The sequence below is a fragment of the Hyperoodon ampullatus genome (assembly GCF_949752795.1).
Source record: "Hyperoodon ampullatus genome assembly, chromosome: 4".
NCBI classification, from domain to species: Eukaryota; Metazoa; Chordata; class Mammalia; order Artiodactyla; family Ziphiidae; genus Hyperoodon; species Hyperoodon ampullatus.
Genome location: NC_136917.1, coordinates 149,370,334 through 149,384,746, shown reverse-complemented (window position 1 = coordinate 149,384,746; position 14,413 = coordinate 149,370,334). Strand labels below are relative to the sequence as shown.

General features: G+C 43.7%; 1 protein-coding gene across 4 annotated transcripts in view; it reads right to left on the bottom strand.

Annotated features, from left to right (window-relative positions):
• MTMR12 (myotubularin related protein 12) overlaps positions 1 to 14,413 on the bottom strand; it is a gene marked incomplete at both ends in the record, with an annotated part of 66,378 nt that overhangs the window by 25,333 nt on the left and 26,632 nt on the right. For 3 of the 4 annotated variants that reach the window (XM_079702202.1, XM_079702204.1, XM_079702205.1), the window contains 6 exons: positions 2,015 to 2,144; positions 6,245 to 6,338; positions 7,640 to 7,770; positions 8,624 to 8,696; positions 10,028 to 10,170; positions 12,782 to 12,842. In XM_079702202.1, the coding sequence (XP_079558328.1) occupies positions 2,015 to 2,144; positions 6,245 to 6,338; positions 7,640 to 7,770; positions 8,624 to 8,696; positions 10,028 to 10,170; positions 12,782 to 12,842 (632 nt within the window). Of the gene's footprint in view, positions 1 to 2,014; positions 2,145 to 6,226; positions 6,339 to 7,639; positions 7,771 to 8,623; positions 8,697 to 10,027; positions 10,171 to 12,781; positions 12,843 to 14,413 lie in introns of all 4 variants that reach the window. The other variant, XM_079702203.1, reaches the window with a different exon arrangement.

Here is a 14,413-nt window from a genome sequence, read left to right as displayed (position 1 = left end):
CTTGTTCTCCCCTTTCCAAGCTTTGTGACTATAAAGAGGGGAGGATGGGCAGGGTGGGCATGGGGCGGGGTGTGATCCGACCCCTGCCCTGCAGGCCCCTCCCCACTGTCACCCCAGTTTGTGCTGTAACGAGAGGGCTAGCCTTGTAAGTGTCTGACACGGATCAAAATCAAAACTGATCTACTGAAGAGGCCCCTCGGAACCATAAGTACAAAATGCTCTAGAAAAATACGAAGCTTTTGAAACTGTCAGCAGGGTGTTGAGGATTATGTTCCAAAACGATAAGATTCAAGTTTCAAAAAAAGGATTCCACAGAGTCATCCTTTAAACATGTAGGTGAGATCACATCACGCCTCTGCTCAAGCGCCTCCGCACTGCACTCTAAATTCTGAAACCCTCCCTGCCCGTCAGCACCCCGCCGGCCCTCTCCTCCCGGATCACACCTCCTACTGCTCTGTCCCCTGCTCACTCCTCTCCAACCCCTGGGCTCCTGGCTGTGCCTCACACAAGCCAGACAAGATTCCACCTCAGGGCCTTTGCACCTGCTGTTCCCTCTGCCTGACCAACCCTCCTGCTAACATCTCCAGCACGCCCCAGTCCCTGGCCTGATCTATTTTTCTCCATAGCACTTATTACCTCTTAATACACTATAATTACTCACATATTCTATCATCATTTTCCTCCTCTAGAATGAAAGCTCCAGGAGGGCAGGGATTTTTAGGCTCTATCTCCAGTAGCCAGGACACTGTCAGGCACATAGGAGACCCTCAGAAATGTTTATTGAGGGACTTCCCTGGTGGCGCAGTGGTTAGGAAGCTGCCTGCCAAAGCAGGGGACACGGATTCGAGCCCTGGTCCGGGAAGATCCCACATGCCGCGGAGCAACTAAGCCTGTGTGCCACAACTGCTGAGCCTGTGCTCTGGAGCCCGTGAGCCACAACTACTGAGCCCACGTGCCACAACTACTGAGCCCGCGTGCCTAGAGTCCGTGCTCCACAACAAGAGAAGCCACCGCAACGAGAAGCCCGCGCACTATGACGAAGAGTGGCTCCCACTCGCCACAACTAGAGGGGGCCCGTGCGTAGCAACGAGGACCCAATGTGGCCAAAAATAAATAAATAAATTTATATTAAAAAAATGTTTACTGAATGAATAAATAAAATGCTTGATAAAAGGAAAGCAAATACATGATATAAATTCAGAAATGCCTCTAAAAGTTTTACATTTAGATTACAGATATAATAATGGGATGGAAAAGACAAATTCACTTCTGAATGTTTTAAGGGATACTTTAAGGGTTTCTTAAAAAAGCACAGTATCGATGTGGAGAAAGTGGAACCCTCATACATTGCTGATGGGAGTGTAAAAATGGTGCAGTGGCTATGGAAAACAGTCTGGCAGTTCCTCAAAAGGTGAAACGCAGAGTTACTATATGACCCACCAATTCCACCCTCAGGAATATACCCAAGAGAACTGAAAATACACGTCCATAAGAAACCTTGTATACTAATGCTTGTAGCAGCATATTCATAGTAGCCAAAAAGTGAAAAGAACCCAGTGTCCATCAACTGATGAATGGATAAATAAAATACGGTATATCCATACCGTGGGATATTATTCAGCAGTAATAAGACAATGAAATCCTGATATATGCTACAACACGGATGAGCCTTGACAACATTATGTTAAGTGAAAAAAGCCAGGCACAAAGACCACATATTATATGGTTCCATTTATGTGAAATGCCAAGAATAGGCAAATCTCTAGAGACAGAAAGTAGTTAGTGGTTGTCTAGGGCTGGGGGAGCGGGGAGCGGGAATGGGGAGTGACCACTGAGAGGTAAGGGGTTATGTGGGGGATGACGAAGATATTCTAAAATTGACCGCAGTGATGGTTGCACAACCCTGTGTATGTGCTAAAAAACACTGCACACTTCAAACAGGTGAATTGTACGGCATGTGAATTAAATCTCCACAAAGCTGTTCAAAAAGAAAAGCACGACACTGAGAGCTTACCTTTCACAGACTCTATAGCCTTCATTGACACTCACTGCTTTGTACTTCATGTTGCCTTTGGTCCGCTCCAGCTCCCAACACCAGTCCTGAAGTGTGTCAAACATTACGGCATGGTTCTTGGGGTCAGTAGCTAACAAAACAAATTGAGAAAGACAGTAAAACCTTGTCGGGAAGCCCTGGTATTTTAGTGGTGTGAAAGTGGCTCCTCGGGCCCCAACTTCCTCCACTAAAGCCCATTTTTATCCCCACAGAATGAAGTCACTGCTTCTTCCTAACCTTGTTCCTTTTTTCTGTCATTCATCCAAAATTATGAGTGAGGCTCTGTCTTTTTGTGCTGGGCGAAAGCAGCTGTTCTTGTTCCATTCCGTGCAAAAGTAATTTATAGCTCCATTTTCAGTCATCTGACCATGAGATAATTTATATAACATAAAAAGATCCTGTGCAGCACTAAAAGACAGGCTTGGCACAAATGCTAAAATAATAAAATATTTTTAGCCCTACCAATGTGTGCATAAGATGGCAAACTCATTTGAACAGCATGCCAGATTCCTGAGTGTGAAGCCTCCTTCAGTGTGAAGATGCACTGCCCAAAAGAGGCGTTTTCAGTGTGACACCTGGTTTCTGAGGGCTATAAACAAATCAGACAGCTATGGACCTTCACGGTCAGGGCCTGCAAGCCAGGGGCCACATCACGGTGACGGGGACTTCTGCCCCTAACCCTGCTGCTACCTGCTAGGAGGAAGTGCCCAGGAGCACTACTCTTGCAGCCCAGCAGGCGTGTCCTTGGTCCTCTCCAAAGACAGCACAGCTTGATGGGGGTGACGTGCGCCAAACACCCTTGGGTATTTACACAAATCAGTTCATTCAAGCTGTGCCCATCTTAAAAAAACAAGCCTTGGGACCTCCCTGGCGGCCCAGTGGTAAAGAATCCACTTTCCAATGCAGGGGACATGGGTTTGATCCCTGGTCGGGAAACTAAGATCCCACATGCCACGGGGCAACTAAGCCCACACGCCACAACTACTGAGCTCACACGCCTCAACGAGAGAGCCCACACGCCTCAACGAGAGAGCCCACATGCCACAAACTGCAGAGCCCACACACTCTGGAGCCTGCGTGCCACAACTAGAGAGAAGCCCGTGTGCCGCAATGAAGACCCAACACAGCCAAAAACATAAACAAATTTTTAAAATAAACAAAAATATCAAAAAAAAAGCAAGCCTTCCTGGAAAAACAAAGTGTTTAATAAAACTCCCACCTGCTCCTTTTAATACAAACAGATCGTAGTACAAAGGATGATAAGACAAATAATGATTAAACAACAACAGTTAAGCTTATATAGCACTTAGTATGCCAGGCACTATCCTGAGCATATTACATATAATAACTCAATCCTCACAACCCTACAGCGTAGGTAATATTATTTCCTCCATTTTACAGATATGGCACAGAAAGGTCAATTAACTTGCCCAAGGTCACAGAGCCAGGCAATGGCAGAAATGGAATTCAAACCCAGGCAGCAGTAAAGGAAATTTCCATAAAGTAATAAATGCAAATATTAATAAATTCCCCCATGGACATAAGTAGTAACAATACTCCTAGGACCTTTTAGCCAAAGTACGTTTGTGAATTATTAAGCCTGAGTAAAATGAAAGATGTTCAGACTGCAAAGCACCCACCTCTAGAAACCCCTACTCAATCAAAAAGCAAATTGGTCAACTTGCACCTATCAGTTATAACCTTTACTCATCCAAAAAAAAGGAGGGTGGAAGGAGAAAAGAAGGCTAGAATTCAGATAGAATAGAAGATGCTATATATCCTGGGCTTTCGCACAAAAAGCCACCACAAGGTAATGAGCTCAGTAGTTGTGGCGCGCGGGCTTAGTCGCCCCGCGGCACGTGGGATCTTACTGCCAGGGTCAGTCAAGGTAAGGGTTTTGGCACACAGGTCAACACGTGCTGGGGAGCCGAGAAACCGTCCTGTGCTGGGTCCAGACCAAGAATGAGGATATAAGGAAGTGGCAGAATTCCTAAAAATAGAGTATGATTTTCAAATGTAGACCCAATAAATGTTTATGTAAATTACAGCAATCAACAAAGAAGTCATATTGTGTATATCTCATATATGGCTACAGTGAAAAGATCATTCACAAAGATGAACTTAACAAATTAAGGAACAAATTTTATGTTCGGCCTGATAGTAGTGCTAAGTATATTTTATGTCAGTGTAGCTCTCTGAGCATAATCTGCCCTGAATAAGCAGCTACACTCTCAATTAACCCTCATTTAATGACGGCACCCTGTGTGCCATGCATTTAACAATTTGTAATTTTCACAACACTTCAAGGGAAGCATTAACAATACTATGTTTTGGGGCTTCCCTGGTGGCGCAGTGGTTAAGAATCTGCCTGCCAGTGCAGGGGACAAGGGTTCAAGCCCTGGTCTTGGAAGATCCCACATGCTGCGGGGCAACTAAGCCCACGCACCACAGCTACAGAGCCTGTGCTCTAGAGCCTGCGTGCCTACAGCCTGTGCTCTGCGACAAGAGAAGCCACTGCAATGAGAAGCCCACGCACCACAAAGAAGATCCAGTGCAGCCAAAAATAAATAAATAAAACAAATAAATTTAAAAAAAAAAAAAAAAAAAAAAAAAACAAAACACAATACTATGTTTTGAAATGAGAAAACAGAGGCCCAAGAGTTAAGTGCCATCCCCAGGATCACACAGCTACTAGGCAGCTGGACAAGGATTTGAACTCAGGTGGGACAGACCTGGAAATTCATACCTTTTCTACTAGATCACCATAGTCCCCCAAATGCAAGCTACTCTCTCAGATATCTACATCTCTGCACACGCCAGTCCCGCTGCCTCAAATACTCCTGTGTGCCTACCGGCCACTCCACATCCTTCACCAGCAGTTCAGGACCAGCCTTCGCCCTCTGACAGCCCTCCCTCCCCCAGCGTGGTCGTTCCCTCCCACCAGAGGACTCATCACTTTGTTTGACTTGAAGCTCTTAGAGGGCAGGGATTTAGTCCTGTTCACGTACCCAGGGTGCGTGACCCACAGCAAGCGTTCGATAAACATTTACCAAATGAGCAGTTAGCGACAAAGCAACTCTGCGTTCCAGAAAGCATGATATATGCAGTTAAACTAACATGCCACCTCCCTGATGAAAGGCACCTGGCACTCAGGATCAGTAAACATCAACTTCACGTTAAGAGTAATGGGCAAATAGGAAGGTAATGCACAACGTGATAAATATAATTAACACTGCTGTACGTTATACACGAAAGCTGTTAGAGTAAATCCTAAGAGTTCTCATCACAAGGAAAAAATTTTTTTCTATTTCTTTAATATTATATTTATATGAAATGATGGATGTTCACTAAACTTACTGTGGTCACCATTTCAAGATGTATGTATATCAAATTATTATGCTGTACACCTTACACTTATACAGTAATGTGTCAATTATATCTCAATAAAACTGAAAGAAAAAAATAAAAATACTGTTAATAATTTGGAATTTAAAAAAAAAACAGGAATGGACAGGGCCAGTGGACAGACGGAGGAGGAGAGATCCGGAGAAGGAAGAGGACAGACATCTGTGGAAACACTGTACAAAGCTAGGCAGTATTAATAGCTAATTCAGATGACCACACTTTCTTACTTAAAAGACTGCTCTCTTTTTCAGGGAACCGAATGGAAAACATTTGGAATTCTAAGTGTTCTAACCAAACTACTTTTCTGATGTGCTCTCTTAGGTACAACTGTTCCATTCCCCATCCCCCGAACATTTGCTATAAGGCATGTTCTGGTTGTTTAAAAACTTTCTAGAATGCAAGACATTTTTTAGGGTCTCATGAAATGAAACCAAGTGTATTAAAGTGAAAAACAGAATCCAGGGACAGACAGAGTGATTTTAAACTTGTCTCAGTTTTGCTTCTCTATAGCCTCACATTCCCAATCATAATATATTGATTTTCTTTCATAAGCAACAAACAAATAATCCCTCACAAAAAGCAAACAAACCTAAAAGATGAGTTAAAGAAACAAAGATCACAGGAAAGAAATAGAAACCTTTTTTTAAAAGAAATCTGAAGGATTCACCCAAGCAAGAGGCGACCCATGGCTAGAGAAGACGGGAACAAAACCAATGGATGGGTTTTCTCCCACAAGTTGCAGGTAGGAACTGGAAGGGGCCTGCCTACCTGCGGGTGAAAGCTTACCTGTGTGGTTTTGTGCTGCAGTCGCATAGGAAAACAGAAACAATCGTTTAAGCAGTTTAGGGGCCTGGGTATGATGGATTATGCCACTGACAATCTGGAAAAGAACCAAGCGATGGATGTAGTCATGCTTTTGGCAGAGAAACACTGAGAGACAAGACCCAAGTTGTCTAGGTTTCCGTAATGCTAGTGGGCTCCGATGGGCAGCATGCTAACTAACTCTCACTGAGGTCTGTATCTGTGATGTGATCTCTTGAAATAATGCCAAATAAACAGAACGCTAACCATTTTGTCAGGTTTTTAAGAGCTTTGAGTTTCTAGGGCAATTTTTAAAACATAGTCTAATTTCTCAAAAACAAAGCGCTAAAAAAACTTAAGTGCCATTTTCAGATACTCCAAAAATCTGACATGTCAAAGATATATAGCTGACGAGATAATAACCAAGATGCTTAGCTATTCTGTTCTACTTGTTGTGGCCTTAAGGATCTTCTTCTAGAAGATAAGGCAATCAATCCCTCATGCTTTTTGTTTGAAGTTCCAAACAAAAGTATGTTTGGATAGAAGACTAAAATCATCATTCAAAATAAAGTTTCTGGCTTCTCAGGGAATTTTCCATGTCTACACCACTCTTTTTCCTGCTCAGAACAGATACTGGAGTCAAGTTGATTATTCTAACTGATCTACCACACTACCTGAAAGAAAATTAAGAGTATACCTGAAAAGAAGGCATAACTCACTGCAGCCAAAGACAACAGATAAACTGGTCTCTCCCTAGGTTTCCCCCTGATGTATCTACCATGACAGTGGCAAGTCTGAGACCTTCAATATCTTAAGAGAAATCTTGGAAGCTACGATAACCAATGTGACCAGTATGCCCAGTTACACATCTCAATTTGCTGCAGCAACCAGATTAAGTAAGGGACCAAAAGCACAGGCTCATCTGGTGACTCACTTTGCCCATGACCGTGTACCTCCCCTTCCTTCCACGCGGAACCACGACCTCCCAGATGTCAGCGCCTTCATGCCGGGAGCTGGGGGTCACTGCTGCTGCCTTTTGGAAAGGCTGTCCGAGGTGGGGAAAAGGGGGTTGCTTCTAGCTGCTCCATCCTCCCCTTTCCCCTGACGGCCTTCCGATCCTGGTCTACCACCTCCCACCCTCTGCAGGCTCTGGGCATGAACACATTATGAACTGAAGGATTAAACGCAGGCATGTGCCAAGATGATATAGTCCTGCTCTACCAAATTCTCTCTCAATTCTAATCAAAGTACCTGCGATTATAACCAATTTCAACTTTACAGCATGAAAGGCTCCCCTCAGCCTTCGTGCAACGGAAGCAAGAACTGAAGTGGGGAAAACCTGATGGGAAATAAAACCTAAAAACACATGAGACTAGTTACCCTTTTGACTTCCTCTTCTTTTGTGTACCTCAGACAAAAGCGGAATACCCGGAGGTCTTTGCAGTGGATGATGAGTTTCTCAGGATATTTCTTCAGCTGTCCAAAGAGAGTCTTTTTTTTCTCATCAAACACTACACATCAACAATGAAATCAAGAAGGGAAATCATGTTATAAGACAACAATTAAATGCTAAAGAAACAAGGTAGACTATTAACTTCCAAGGGCACCTCTCAAAAGTGAGAGGAAAGGCACCAGCTTCTAAGTAACTGTCAGCAGGGCCCAGTCCCACCCAGCAGGGGCCCTGTTCTCTGGAACGGCCAGGGTTCCTCATTCCTCCCGAGGAAGCACAAGACCCAAATGGACTGGCCACTGTTGGCAGAACTGACTCCTGCAGAAAACCCAGCTCTGAAAGCTGAGATTACAAAAGATGGGAGATCACTAGGGATCTGCTTTTGGGACAGTCAACTCCCAGGTTTATGGCTGGGGCCCCTGCTGACACCCTCCTCCCTTTCCCTGAGTCTGGACCGCACAGCACCTGTTGGTGCTGGGAACACCATAAATGGCTACTGAATGATTTCTGACAAAGCCCTGACTACAAAAATAGAGAAGTGGAGCCCAGAGAGGCTTTGTTTAGTCAGAAGAAAAGACACCCGAGTGTGGCACGACAGACCTTTATCAGGTGAGCCTTTAAAGTGAGATCTGCACAGCTAACATTGACATATGATCAACATCTATCATGTAATGGCACCGTGGAGTATTAGAAAGAACAGGTTCCATGTTCAAGTCCAAGCTCCTCCAGCTAAGCGACCCCAAATAAGCCACTTCGCATCTCAGTTTTATCATCCATAAAACTGATTTAAACAAGATAAATATGTGAAGAAATTTCAGTAAACTATAAAGGACCAAACAAAAAAACACAAAACTCATCATTATCAGCTATACTTTCAAAGGCTGGCAACACCCCAGGGGAAAACAGATACTCACCTCCATAAATCTGATCAACACAGTGGAGGGTAATGTCATTTTCTCCTATAACCTTATTCTTAAACTGCGTTTCCTAAAAAATTCAAAAGGAAACAACTGTGATTCCTTGCTATGCACTGTGACATTTACAGGTAGAGCAAATCACCATCCTCCACTTGCATATAAAGAAAAATGGGGAGTGGGTGGGGGAAATGGGTGAAGGTGGTCAAAAGGTACAAATTCAGTTACAAAACAAGTCCTGGAGATGTAATGTACAGCATGGTGACTAGAGTTAATACTGCATTGTACATTTGAAAGTTGCTAAGAGGGTAGATCTTAAAAGTTCTCATCAAAAGAAAAAAATTGTTTAACTATGTGATGTGATGGATGTTAACTAAACATATTGTGATGATCATTTCACAATACATACATACACCAAATTCATCACGTTGTACATCTTAAACGAGTACAACGTTAAATGTCAATTATATCTCAGTAAAGCTAGAAAAAATAAATGAAAAGGTATACATCCTACACAAACAAACAGGGAAATGTAGTCACATCCCTAGGAAAGGGATGATGAAGGAGTGAAGTGTGTGAGAAATGCTGCGAACACTCGTTTTCAAAGCCAGGCGGGACATGCCATTGCCGGCTGCTCCCAGGCCAACCCACCAGGCCGCAGGCACAACACCCTGAGAGATGCTGGCAGGTGGCGCACAGGTTCAGATTTCTCCACACAAATGCAGACAGGCGAGTAACAGAGCTACGAGAAGGCAGGAAGAAAACCCCGGGAGATTCAAGCTCTGTAAATGCTGCCTCTGTACAGGACTAGGAACCAGGCCGCTACAGCAACAGCTGCACAGAAGCCCACGTGGTCAGGTGGCGGGGTGCTGGGCCAGCCGGTTCCCATGACCACCAGCGCGCCCTGAGGGCTGCGGGTGTTCCCCCCTCACTCCACTGCTCACTCTTCCTAAGGCGGACAAGTCTTACAAGCACAGAGCCAACACAAAGTCAACCCAAGCTCAGTGCTGCATTCAGCACCAGTTTCATAACTGAATTCAGTTCCTAAACTTGAGGAAGAGTTCAGTATAGAGAAAACATGGGGAACTAGTATATTTGGGGAGATGTGATTCCCATGAGTGATAGGTATTGTGCTGAAATACAGAAGAAAATTAAAAGCTGACGGTGTCAACCTACGAGGTCAAATGCAAGCCAGCGTGACGTGAGTCACTGGTGAGAAACTGCAGAGTGGTCTTCCCACTGAAAGGGGATCCCAAAGGAGGGAGAGCAGACTCGTGGTGGGAAAGACTCTAGCCTTTGTGTTTACGTGCGTTAGGGGCGAGTTATTGAGAAGCTGGGAGAAAAGACAATGGGGCCCCCAATGCAGTGCTCCCACAAACTCAGCCAAGTGCAGCTCATACATACATCATTATCCAATGCAGATTCGTCATCGCCCAAGAAAGCAATCTTGAAGTCTGTGCAGACAAGCCTCCCATAGACTCCACGTTGACAGGAGTCTTCCTGGACACACTTCAGTACTGTGCTGGCTTCACAGAGCAGCTGTTCACCTGATCAAAACCAAAACAAGTCCTCCTGAGAGTCCTCAGCAACATGCAGAACACAAACAGTACAAGCTTATTCCTGTAAGACGAACACACACTACAACACAGCCCACGGGAGCTGCAAAACCTAGGGGAGAAGATGAAGCAGGGTGGGGACCGTGGAGAAGTGAAATCACAATGACTCGGATACACTTTTACATGGGGCACTTCTCTATCTTCTCACTGTGAATAATGGACGTGTCCAAACAGGTAGAAATGATCTCGGCTACACTTACAAACACAGACCTTAGTGCTTTTATCACCTGGACCCAAGCAGAAGTTCTGGAGAAGCGGTACCCAAGTGAGCAAAGCCAGAAGGGCTGGCCAGTGAGCTCTGGCACGTAGCTCTGGGGCCCCCCTTCCTGTGAGGGTGGGCCATTCCTCACCCCGGAACTGCGGAAAGAGGGCGGGAGCCTCCCTGGCCCGGGGCCCTAAGGCAGCTTCCTCAGGCACACAGGGTGCAGCACGACTGCACTCATTCTGGCTCCACGGACAAGGATGGGAGGAAAAGGGAGGTCAGAGGTTTGTGGGAAAAAAACCTGTTTCCTCTCTTTCTTAGTTGAGAGTATTTCCTCTCAGTGTGTCACCTTTCCTGCTCTATCTGCAGACGCCCAGCAGCATGAGAGCTGTATTTCCTGGTGATAGAGAGTACTTCTCACTATAGTCAAAAAGATGAGGATTTAGGGATAGGCAGGAAGTGGAGAGGCTCGTGAGGGCTGGACGCCTGCGTAAGGGCAGGAAAAAAAGAAGGATACAGGGGAAATGACAAACTAAGTGTAAAATTAAAAAAAAAAAACTAAGTGTAAATACTTTGTGACAAGAAAGAAAAGGGAATTTTCTTCTCATCCAACAGGTAACCATCTTCTCCTTAGAATCTCCCTCTGGATATTTCCTTCAATGTCTTTAAATTTACCATTTGGCTCAAAACTCATTTATTCTAACTTTGAATATGAAAACAAAGAAGAATTTCAGACACTAAGACTATCAGGGGACACATATTATATTTCATCTTGTTTTTTTCTCTCTTCCAAGGGGTTAATTACAATGGAAATACAGGAAGATGGCTCTGTCACCAGGTCAGCCTCTACAGAGACCACCGGGCTTGAAGAAAACAGTGAAGTCAGGGCTTCATTAGAGTTTAAAATAGTCCCAGAAAAAGTGCTTCAGCTGACTCCGAGGTAGAAGACACGTGAGCAAGGCTTCCTGTGCTTCCAACTCCTGGTGTAAAACAACTTTAATGGTGAGCCTCTCCCAAGACCAGGCAAGCCATATGGGTCCATGGTCAGGCACTGGAGACCAGGAGTTGGCACACAGGGGCTAAAACGACATCCAGGAGAGGCTCTGCAAGCACGGTGACCTGCACCACACTTGTCAGCTTGTACGTTCAAAGTCTCAGGTCATGGGAGGCACGAGCTGGAAAAGATCACTGTCTAGTCTAGGAAACCTGGGCTGCACACCTAGAAGAGGCCGTCAGGAATCCAGGGGATGGGAGAATGTACATAACACTAAGCTAAAGACAAAAGTAAATTTCAGAATCTACAATATAACCCAAGAAGAGGAAATACAATAGGATATATGGATTGAGGTTTAGGCCATTATTATAGGGAAAAGCCTTTGAAACTTAAAAACATTTTTTAAAAAGTCAGAGATTCTGATATGTTTACCAAATAAGGTGGATCAGTCAGAAACTTGTACATATTCATAACCTCTCAATAAAATGGAATAAAATTAAAAGAACCAGAATGAGAACTCAATTGTTTTTGGGAAATGTATCTAAAAATACTTATGAAAAAAGCTATTTGGGACTGGAAAAAAGAAAGTAGCAAAACAATCAAATGCACAACTCACTGGATAGCCCCATATATGGAGAGGCTACACCACCAAGAAGTTTGTTTCTGAATTCAGAAATGATTAAAACTTGACTTAAGCTATAGAGTCACTCTCCTCCATCAGAAAGAAAGAAAGAGAGAAAGAGAGAGAAAGAGAGAGAGAGAGAGAGAGAGAGAGAGGGAGAGAAAGAGAAAGAGAGAGAGAGAGAAAGAGAGAAAGAAAGGAAGGAAGGAAGGAAGGGAGGAAGAAAAAGAAAAAGAAAAAGAAAGGAAGAGAGAAAGAAAGAAGGAAGGGAGGGAGGAAGAAATCCAACCAATCCAGGGTCCTTGGCGATGACCGAAGAGCAAAGCCCTGGCAGCCCCAGGGTTGGTTAAACCCCAGCAGGGGTCGGGTGTAGGGATCTGCAGGGGACCAGGATCTTCCTGACTGGGGACCAGAATACTGGATGGGGCCAAGTAAGGCACCCTGTAAAAAGACCTCATTTGCTTACAAAAGAGGTGAGAATTTCCCACGTTTATTTTCATCAGCTGTGGGGAAGGGGAAACAAAAATTCTTTGTAGCTGTTGGAATACTCAGTCCCAGGTATGCAGTTACTGAACTAAAGACATTGATATTTCTGTCCAACTCATTACTGTCACACACTGTCTGGATGAAAACAAAGGAGTTTATATATAGTGCCACTAGGGATGACACAATTTATCACTGGCTTTGAATTGCACATGAGGTAAGATGCTAACATGACTGTTACCTGGCAACAAGTGAAGAGTTACTTCCTTCTCTGTTACTTCCTTTTCGTTTGTGTGAATTTCCTAAAAGAGAAGAGAAAAGGGTAATATTTTTCTTTATTTAAGGGCTCAAAATGAATAACATAAAGCCATACTTTCAGAATACACACTAAAACATCATATTCGCTCAGGAGCTTTTTGTTTATGTGACAAGCTAAGTTTTGTTTTGTTTTTTAATTGAAGTATAGTTGATTTACAGTGTTAAGTTTTTTTTTAAAGTATTTTTAACTAAAGGAAGTCAGAAAATTTCAACAAGTTGGTTCAATGTATTACACTAATTATTTAGAATTGACAACTATCAGTTGTCCCAAGTGGAGGGACAGGGATAGGCACTCCCCATATAAAGGAATAAATGTCACAGAGCAAAGAAAAGCAGCTCAAGCAGAGTCAGAAAGAGAATGGAAGACAGTCCACAGAATGATTCCTCTCTTTCTCCAGTGAGAATCAAGGATCGAAAACAAAAGAAGATTGTTGTGTGCTTTTGAGAGAAAATGAACCTGTGTTAAGGGCTTGAAGGTAAGAACAGGAAACTACTGGACTGGCCAAAAGGTTTGTTCGGTTTTTTCCAGAAGATGGCTCTAGTAGCACTGAGTTGTCTTTAACTTCATTTGAAATAATTCTGTTAGATTGTATGTGACAGCTGTCATATCAGCGTGCATTTAAAAAGACTTATCAAAATTGGTGAATTTTTGTGTAGCCAGTTTAATATTGAAGGTGGAAGAAAAAAGCAAGATTTTCAGCATATTATGCTTTATTACTTCAACAAAGGTAAAAGCGCAACTGAAATGCAAAAAAAGATTTGTGCAGTGTATGGAGAAGGTGCTGTGACTGATCAAACGTGTCAAAAGTGGTTTGTGAAGTTTCATGCTGGAAATTTCTTGCTGGACGATGCTCCATGGTCAGGTAGACCAGTTGAAGTTGACAGCAATCAAATTAAGACATTAATTGAAAACAATCAACGTTATACCACGCAGGAGATAGCCAACATACTCAAAATACCCAAATCAAGCGTTGAAAATCATTTGCACCAGCTTGGTTATGTTAATCACTTTGATTGTTTGGGTTCCACGTAAGTTAAGTGGAAAAATACCTTCTTGACCGTATTTCTGCATGCGATTCTCTACTTAAATGTAATGAAAATGTTCTGTTTTTAAAACAAATTGTGACAGGCGATGAAAAGTGGATACTGTACAATAATGTGGAACAGAAGAGATCGTGGGGTAAGCAAAATGAAACACCACCAACCACACCAAAGACTGGCCTTCAACCAAAGAAGGTGATGTTGGGACTTCCCTGGTGGCACAGTGGTTAAGAATCCCCCTGCCAATGCAGGGTACACGGGTTCGAGCCTTGGTCCGGGAAGATCCCACATGCCGCGGAGCAACTAAGCCCATGCACCACAACTACTGAGCCTGTGCTCTATAAGCCCGCGCGCCTAGACCCTGTGGTCCACAACAAGAGAAGCCACCGCAGTGAGAAGCCCGCACACCGCAACAAAGAGTAGCCCCCGCTCACCGCAACTAGAGAAAGACCGCGTGCAGCAATGAAGACCCAATGCAGCCAAAAATAATAATAATAATAATAATTTAAAAAAA